Source organism: Watersipora subatra, chromosome 6, assembly GCF_963576615.1.
Source record: "Watersipora subatra chromosome 6, tzWatSuba1.1, whole genome shotgun sequence".
In the NCBI taxonomy this organism is placed as follows: domain Eukaryota; kingdom Metazoa; phylum Bryozoa; class Gymnolaemata; order Cheilostomatida; family Watersiporidae; genus Watersipora; species Watersipora subatra.
Genome location: NC_088713.1, coordinates 10273215 through 10283089, shown reverse-complemented (window position 1 = coordinate 10283089; position 9875 = coordinate 10273215). Strand labels below are relative to the sequence as shown.

At 36.2% G+C, this 9875-nt stretch overlaps 1 protein-coding gene across 1 annotated transcript; it reads right to left on the bottom strand.

Moving 5' to 3' along the window:
• Positions 1–693: 693 nt before the first annotated feature.
• On the bottom strand, positions 694–5460 carry LOC137398020 (tetratricopeptide repeat protein 28-like). Its single transcript, XM_068084120.1, has one exon. The coding sequence runs from the start codon at positions 5458–5460 to the stop codon at positions 694–696; it is 4767 nt and encodes a 1588-aa protein (XP_067940221.1).
• Positions 5461–9875: the final 4415 nt, after the last annotated feature.

Below are 9875 nucleotides of genomic sequence, written 5' to 3'. Positions count from 1 at the left end.
CAAATTTTAGGCCCAAATGTCTGATTGCATGAATTTTGACATTAGATCGGCTACAAAAATATTACGGCTTTTGAACTAAGGTTTATAATTCTAATTAGTTTCTTTTGCAGAAAAGACATCAGATAATCAGTGATAACCTGCCACCCACCACAGTGATATTCATACAAGTATTAATCTTCAATAAATACATGAAATAGAAAATGTTAAAATATAAAAATATGCAGTGAATATGAATAATTATGTACAAAGAAATTAACAAACAAAAATGAAGTAAACAATAAAAACAATAAAGTAAAATTATTTCTACCATAGTCAATTGTCATCACCAACTTTATATGGTAAGCTTTTATTGTCCAAACAGAAATCTTTTCAACATTTCTGTAGATTTCAACTGTAATGGTCATATCCCTTGTCAAAACTAGCATCTATCAGTCATAATGCAAAAGCATGAATGGAGTATTCTTGTCTGCTGCAATAATTATATATAGGCAGTATTTTGATTGCAGTCCACTTTGCATATATGTGTCACACACAAGCTCACCAAAAATAGAAGGCTCGTTAACTTCGCAGCCATTCGCTTAGTGTTTGATTCTAATGGATCTCTTCTCTATTTTGGTTTATTATATTAGAGAGTCTGCTTGAGATCTTTCTTAGTCATCTAATGTTACTCAAATCGTTTTTCGGATCAAATTTTCAAATGACTTCATACTGCAAGGTTAGGCTAGAAAAATCCGTGATCTGATATGCAGTTCTCTTACTACTGCAGCAACCAGCAATATGAGGATGGTTAGATTTTTCTCCATATGTGGCTTTCATCATTGATAATGCCATCTCACGGTATTCTGATGATTTGGAAATGTTACCCAAAAACTGGTAGTCGTTCGCCATGTTACCATAGCAACCAGCAATATGTGGATGGTTAGATTCATCTCCATATACGGCTTTCATCATTGATAATGCTGTATTCTGACTCATATTCTCATGCTTTTCTGATGATCTGTAAATGCAGCTGTATACATTACCAATGTTGTTGTGGCAGCCAGCAATGTGTGGATGAATTGATTTGGCTCCATATGCGGTTTTCATCATCTCTAGTGATTTCTCTAGATATTTCAATGATTGGGAAAAGTTGCCCAAGGCGCTGTATGCAATGCCAATGTTGTTGTAACAGCCAGCAATATGTGGATGATTCAGTTCTTTTTGATAGATTGCTTCTCTCATAGCTATGGATTTCTCGTAAGAATTCAATGATTCGGAAAAATATCCTAAAGCGCAGTGTGCATTACCAATGTTGTTGTAGCAGCTAGCGATATGGGGATGTTTAGATCCTTTTCCATGTGTGGCTTCGATTTTAGCTAGTGACTCCTTGTGAAGTTTTAAAGATTCGGGCAAGTTGCCCAAAGCGCTGTGTGCAATACCAATGTTGCCGTAGCAGCAAGCAAGGTTTGGATGATTAGATCCTTCTCCGTATGTGACTTCCATCATAGCTAGTGACTCCTTGTGAAGTTTTAAAGATTCAGGAAAGTTGCCCAAAGCGCTGTGTGCATTACCAATATTGCTGTGGCAGTTGGCAATGTTTGGATGATTAGATCCTTCTCCGTATGTGGATTCCATCATAGCTAGTGACTCCTTGTGAAGTTTTAAAGATTCGGGAAAGTTGCCCAAAGCGCTGTGTGCATTACCAATATTGCTGTGGCAGTTGGCAATGTTTGGATGATTAGATCCTTCTCCGTATGTGGCTTCCATCATAGCTAGTGACTCCTTGTGAAATTTTAAAGATTCGGGAAAGTTGCCCAAAGCGCTGTGGGCATTACCAATGTTGTTGTAGCAGTGGGCAATGTTTGGATGATTAGATCCTTCTCCGTATGTGGCTTCCATCATAGCTAGTGACTCCTTGTGAAATTTTAAAGATTCGGGAAAGTTGCCCAAAGCGCTGTGTGCATTGCCAATGTTGCTGTAGCAGTTGGCAATGATTGGATGATTAGATCCTTCTCCGTATGTGACTTTCATCATAGCTAGTGACTCCTTGTGAAGTTTTAAAGATTCAGGAAAATTGCCCAAAGCGCTGTGTGCATTACCAATGTGCCTGTAGCAGTTGGCAATATTTGGATTATTAGATCCTTTTCCATATGTACCTTCCATCATGGCTAGTGACCTCTTGTGAAGTTTTAAAGATTCAGGAAAATTGCCCAAAGCGCTGTGCGCATCACCAATATTGTTGTAGCAGTTGGCAATGTCTGGATGATTAGATCTTTCTCTGTATGTAGCTTCCATCATAGCTAGAGACTCCTTGTGAAGTTTTAAAGATTCGGGAAAGTTGCCCAAAGCGCTGTGTGCATTACCAATGTGCCTGTAGCAGTTGGCAATGATTGGATTATTAGATCCTTTTCCATATGTACCTTCCATCATGGCTAGTGACCTCTTGTGAAGTTTTAAAGATTCAGGAAAATTGCCCAAAGCGCTGTGTGCATCACCAATATTGTTGTAGCAGTTGGCAATGTATGGATGATTAAATCCTTTTCCATATGTGGCTTCCATCATGGCTAGTGATTCCTTGTAAAATTTTAAAGATTCAGGGAAATTGCTCAAAGCGCTGTGTGCATTACCAATATTGTTGTAGCAGTTGGCAGCGTTTGGATGATTAGATCCTTCTCCGTATGTGGATTCCATCCTAGCTAGTGATTCCTTGTGAAGTTTTAAAGATTCAGAAAAGTTTCCCAAAGCGCTGTGTGCATTACCAATGTTGCTGTAGCAGTGGGCAATGTTTGGATGATTAGATCCTTTTCCATATGTGGTTTCCATCATGGCTAGTGATTCTTGGTGAAGTTTTAAAGATTCAGGAAAGTTTCCCAAATCTCTGTGTGTATCACCATTATTGCTGTAGCAGTCGGCAATGTTTGGATGATTGGATCCTTCTCCGTATGTAACTTCCATCATAGCTAGTGACTCCTTGTGAAATTTTAAAGATTCAGGAAAATTGCCCAAAGCCCTGTGTGCATTACCAATGTTGTTGTAGCAGCTAGCAATGTATGGATGATTAGATCCTTCTCCATATGTATATTCCATCATAGCTAGTGACACCATGTGAAATTTTAAAGATTCAGAAAAGTTGCTTAAAGTGCTGTGCGCATTACCAATATTGCTGTAGCAGTCGGCAATGTTTGGATGATTGGATCCTTCTCCGTATGTAACTTCCATCATAGCTAGTGACTCCTTGTGAAATTTTAAAGATTCAGGAAAATTGCCCAATGCCCTGTGTGCATTACCAATGTTGTTGTAGCAGCTAGCAATGTATGGATGATTAGATCCTTCTCCATATGTATATTCCATCATAGCTAGTGACACCATGTGAAATTTTAAAGATTCAGAAAAGTTGCTTAAAGTGCTGTGCGCATTACCAATATTGCTGTAGCAGTCGGCAATGTTTGGATGATTGGATCCTTCTCCGTATGTAACTTCCATCATAGCTAGTGACTCCTTGTGAAATTTTAAAGATTCAGGAAAATTGCCCAATGCCCTGTGTGCATTACCAATGTTGTTGTAGCAGCTAGCAATGTATGGATGATTAGATCCTTCTCCATATGTAGATTCCATCATAGCTAGTGACACCATGTGAAATTTTAAAGATTCAGAAAAGTTGCCCAAAGTGCTGTGCGCATTACCAATATTGCTGTAGCAGTCGGCAATGTTTGGATGATTGGATCCTTCTCCGTATGTAACTTCCATCATAGCTAGTGACTCCTTGTGAAATTTTAAAGATTCAGGAAAATTGCCCAAAGCCCTGTGTGCATTACCAATGTTGTTGTAGCAGCTAGCAATATATGGATGATTAGATCCTTCTCCATATGTAGATTCCATCATAGCTAGTGACACCTTGTGAAGTTTAAAAGATTCAGGAAAATTGCCTAAAGCGCTGTGTGCATCACCAATATTGCTGTAGCAGTGGGCAATGTTTGGATGATTACATCCTTTTCCATATGTGGTTTCCATCATGGCTAGTGATTCTTGGTGAAGTTTTAAAGATTCAGGAAAATTTCCCAAATCTCTGTGTGCATCACCCTTATTGCTGTAGCAGTTGGCAATGTTTGGATGATTGGATCCTTCTCCGTATGTGGCTTCCATCATAGCTAGTGACTCATTGTGAAATTTTAAAAATTCAGGAAAATTACCCAAAGCCCTGTGTGCATTACCAATGTTGTTGTAGCAGCTAGCAATGTATGGGTGATTAGATCCTTTGCCATATGTAGATTCCATCATAGCTAATGACACCTTGTGACATTTTAAAGATTCAGGAAAGTTGCCCAAAGCGCTGTGTGCATTACCAATATCGCTGTAGCAGCTGGCAATATTAGGATGATTGGATCCTTGTCCGTATGTGGCTTCCATCATGGCTAGTGACTCTTGGTGAAGTTTTAAAGATTCAGGAAAATTACCCAAAGCCCTGTGTACATCACCAATATTGTTGTAGCAGTTGGCAATGTCTGGATGATTAGACCCTTCTCCATATGCGGCTTCCATCATGGCTAGAGACTCCTTGTAAAGTTTTAAAGATTCAGCAAAGTCGCCCAAAGCCCTGTGTACATCACCGATGTTGCTGTAGCAGCTGGCAATGTCTGGATGATTGGATCCTTCTCCGTATGTGGCTTCCATCATAGCTAGTGATTCCTTGTGAAATTTTAAAGATTCAGCAAAGTCGCCCAATGCTCTGTGTGCATCCCCAATGTCGCTATAGCACTCGGCAATTTTTAGATAGCCAGAATATTCCCCATATATAGCTTTCCACATTTTTAGCGACTTCTTATGTGTATTCAATGATTGGCTATACATACCCAAAGAATGTAATACATTTGCACTGTCCCTGTAGCATGTGGCAATATCAGGATGGTTAGAATCCTTACCATGCAAGGTGATCATCATTGACATTGACTTAATACTGTCAGTAAATGATCGCTTAAAATCACCCAAAGACCTGTGAGCAACTGCCATTCCATGGTAGCTAAGTGCAATTTCATGGTGATTTTTATCTTGATACATATCTTTCCTCATGTCTAGCGATTTCCTGAAGAAATCCAATGCTTGCTTTGAGTTACCTTCACAGCAGTGTAGTTCAGCATAGCCATAGTAGCAGTTGGCAATTTGAGGATGGCAAGATTCTTTTCCATATACAGCTTTCAACATAGCTAATGAAATCTCGTAATATTCACGTGCTAGGCTAAAGCTGCCCAAACTTTTGTGTGTAGTAGCGATGTTCATGTAGCCAATGGCAACATAGGGATGATTACATGAGTTGAACTCGTACAAAGGTCTTGCATCTTTACCATCGCTACAAAACCCTGCTACATCAGCCATATCAATCTCATTATACACTGATATCATCATCTGTAAAGACTTTGTGAAGTAGTCAAGAGCTTTCTTGTAAAGACCCCGAGAAGTATATAGGGCACCAAATTGGGTGTACATTGCAATCGTATCTCTGTGTTTTTGTGCTTCATAATCATCATCATGCTCAGCCTCAGCCTACCAAGTAATCATAGCAAATAAATTATATCATTTTTGTTTGTGGTATGCTTAATTTGTACGATGTAAATGTTTAATTTATAAGCCTGAATTATTGTGATTGTTTAGGCTTTTTAAGTAATTTGCTAAAAATATTAGCAGAATTTATCAATGGCCCACTTAGGTGTGTACTTTCAATCATTGTATTCTATCACATGAAATAGCGACAAGTTATGCCAAAGTGTTCTGCTATATCTTACATCATATCGAACATGTTCTTTTTTAATATTTACCCAATAATATAAACTACTACTTATGCTCTCAGCAACGCTTCTACTAGAAGTTCACTTGGCTTTAACATACACATAAACATGTTTCGCAAACATTCAAGTTTTATACAAAAACAAGTTTATAGTTTTGAAAAGTAAAGTTTGCAGTGTCGTTTAAAATATTGTCTTTAGGGTTGCAAATTTCACTACTTTTTAATAATAGTTACTCTTGCAGCAGCTTACATCGCAGCTTTGAGTGCTCATGAAAAATAAAATGGGAGCTATTTTATTGCTGCAGAATATGCAGTACTTGGAAGATTTTTTTTCATAACAATATTGTTGCTTCCTAATAAAAACTAAATTAGCCAAAGCGAACCCCCCCCCCAGTGATTATTATTTTTAAAGAAAAAGAGGCCTTTTTCTGTTTCTTTTGCCTTACTTAAATTTTGCGTTATTGCTAATGTACTGATGTGAAAGCTTTTTAAACAAACGACCTCAACGCACCTCTTTACAGAATTAAATAGCGAATTAAACTCCTCAGACGCACTTGTACTAAAATTTTAGTACAATTGCGTCTGAGGAGTGCTCCGCACGAAACAAATTTGTAACGCAAATACTAAAAGTTTACTTTTTTCGCAATAATTTTTCAAATATTTCATACTCCACTAATAATCTTTTGGGTTTTTAGTGTAGAGTTCTCTTTTTATATGCTTTTGCACTTGCTTTGAGTTAATATATATATATATATATATATATATATATATATATACAGTGTAACCTCGGTTTTCGAACGACTCGCAGTTCGAACAAATCGGAGTCTGAAAAAAAAATTCAAGCAATTCTTGCTTCGGAGTTCGAACAAAAATCGGAGTTTGAATGCCGGATGCTGAGCGGCGTTGACCAACTGTTGTCGCCAAGAAAGGATGCCCCGACCTTCGAGATTAAACAAATGTGTGGCAAATGGGCCGAGTTACACAATTTCGGCGAACTCCACCACCCCGATAAAGCTGCAGCCACAAGAGTCATCAATGACTTTAACGGCACTATCATGAACCACTTCCGAAAAGTGCTAAAAAGAAGGCAGAAGCAAGTGTCATTGGATAGATATTTTAAAAGAAAAGAACATCCTGTATCCTAAAAAATCCTACTCATAATTCTTTTTTTATCCTTTTTTTTATTTTTACACGTTCATGTTAGCGTAATATTTCGTATGGAAGATTACGATAGTAATTACATTACGTTTTACGGGTTACATTTACTGTATGTTATTTGTGTCTTTGCCATTTTGCTGTACAAATAAATGTATGTGTACTAACAAGGTAAACATTCAGGGTGTTGGAACGGATTAAAACGGTTTACATTATTTGTAATTGGAAAAATGATTTCGGTGTTCGAACAACTCGGTGTTTGAACAACGTTCAGGAACAGATTATGGTCGAGAACCGAGGTTGCACTGTATATATACACCGTATATATATACCGTATATATATACGGTGTGTATATATATATATGTATATATGTATATATATATATGTATATATATATATATATATGTATATATATATATATATATGTATATATATATATATATGTATATATATATATACACCGTATATGTATATACACCGTATATATATATACACCGTAGATATATATACACCGTATATATATACACTGTATATATACACCGTATATATATATATATATTTATATATATATTTATATATATATACACCGTATATATATATACACCGTATATATATATACACCGCATATATATATATATGTGTGTGTATACACACATATATATAAACATATATATAAAACATAAATCTATATGTTATATATATACCTTTATTTATATATATACACATAATATATTCATTTACATATTTATACACATATATTTATGTATTTTCATTCATATGCTGTAAAACCTTTAATTGAATGTCACCTCCATTTGAGTGCCACTTTGGCATTCTTCGATCTTTACAAACCCATAACAGCAAGTGATCAGTAGAAAAGCGTCTAAAAAATCCTACTAATGATGACTCGATTGCATCAATAACAATTAATTGTTTCGTTGTTTCTGTTCGTATTGAAGTCCGTTTTCCAACCAACTCCAAAGCTTTTAGGCTTATTCGATAAACCTTGAAGTCAATGCTATAAAAATAACTACCACAACTGAATCAGGCTAATAGTAGCTTTTTGTTTGGCAGTGTTTTAATACTTTGACGTATGTGACAAATGCTATACATTCACAACGGTATATGAACAACTAGTTTGATGCTAAAAGTTATGCTTAGCGCCTATCTGGCTACAAGTTTATCATTGTTTGCGCGAAATGCGATGCGTAAAATCCTTTTCTGCTAAGAAAAATTGCTTGCACGCTAACATTGACTTCCCTAGGACACTTATATTTTGCTAATATTTAGTTTCGTGAGTAGCACACAAAGTAAAATTTCGCTGCAACTTAATTTCGCGGCTCTGATGTGTGCGAAAATATAGTGATGTAAAAATAAATGCAGTGGAAAAAATAGATTACATTCCTCAGGTCCAGTTCGCTAATAAGAAAAAAATTCAATTTGGGACTAGTTCGTATTTGTAAACCACAGGTTGAAATATGTGGGTGAGATCGACAATTCAATTTGATCACTTGCTGCCATTTGTTTCTTAGACTATCAATGACGTCTAGGTCCCTCCCGCCGTGACTTTCACACTCGAATCCCAAGAAGAAGAAAATAGATAGGTAACAACCAACTTCACAACCAAAACTGTATAACCCTTAAGCTGCCATAAACGCATTTATGCGTTTTCTAGGGGCCACTGCCATAAACCCATTTTTGGACTTTCTCAGCAATTGTGTGGTAACCTGATTTGATTATTCGTTGACCACATAACCCACGGTCTTTAAGAGTTTTATGAAATTGACTGTGTTGTCCGGATATTTCTCTATAAAATCAGTCTAAAACAACGAAGCAATTTTAAACTTTTGTTTGAGAATTTCTAATCTAAGAACAAACATTCTTCTGTGAGTTCATTAACTACCCCGCGCGAGTCATAAAACAGGTATTTAGTTGTTGATGACATAATAGGTAATTTAGATTTTTGTGATTATACAGATAATTAAATTAGAACTTGAAAAAATACTATATACATATCATGAAGCAATATCGGCAATTTCGGTAAAATGGCCTGCACTAGGCCGGTAGCGAATTTCTACATGGTTGGCAGTGAAAGAGGTAATGTTGTTGGACCTGATGAGGGTTGATATTGTTTTTGGTTGGTAATAAAATTCATCACTACAATAATTATTCTTCAATTTTATTACTTCACCTACCAGACTTTTATCCTCATCAGTTACAAATTCGGTGACTAAACTGATATAATCTTAATTTGCTTTGCCATGCTGCTCAGTCAGTGTATTAGCTATAATGAGTTTACCAGAAATTTACCATTCAGCCGAACCACAGACGAAAATTGCCTGCATTTCTTATATGACGATTTTATTGTGGATATCAATGAACAAAGCTATTTAACTTCGCGTTTTTGCTCGTTCGTTATAATAGTTTAGGTTCGCTCATTAGATTTTCGCGAGAGGATGACGCCGCGAAAACGCGAATGTTAGATGACGCGAATACATAAGTGTCCTAGGGTAGTTGAGCACAGCAAAAGAGAAATAGGCGTCAGAGAACATTGGGAAAGGTATTGAACAAACATAAAAGATGTTCGTTCTTTCGAAAGCAACAATCAGAGCGCAACTGATCGAGTATATGATGCAAATCATTTTGTTTCAAAATTGTAAATTTTTGTGTCTGTGTGTAGTATAAGTATGGTTTATTTATGTCACTTGTTCTTAAATATATATTTGTAGCATTTGATAGATTATCATTATAACCTCATAAATTTGCAAATTTTTAGCATATTATTTAATAGCAACCTTACATTTATCTTAACTCTGCTGACAATAGATTAACGCTTATTACTCCTTTTCCATTGCACATAGAAAGCCCCTTTTGGCTGCAAACCATAACAAAAACATCAATGAGTGCGATGAGCTTTTATGCAACATTGTTAAAAAGTTAACATATGCCTTAAAATATAGAATG

What these genes read in the sequence shown, in the direction of transcription:
- LOC137398020 (XM_068084120.1), bottom strand. Translation starts at nt 5,460, where the DNA reads ATGTACACCCAATTTGGTGCCCTATATACTTCTCGGGGTCTTTACAAG.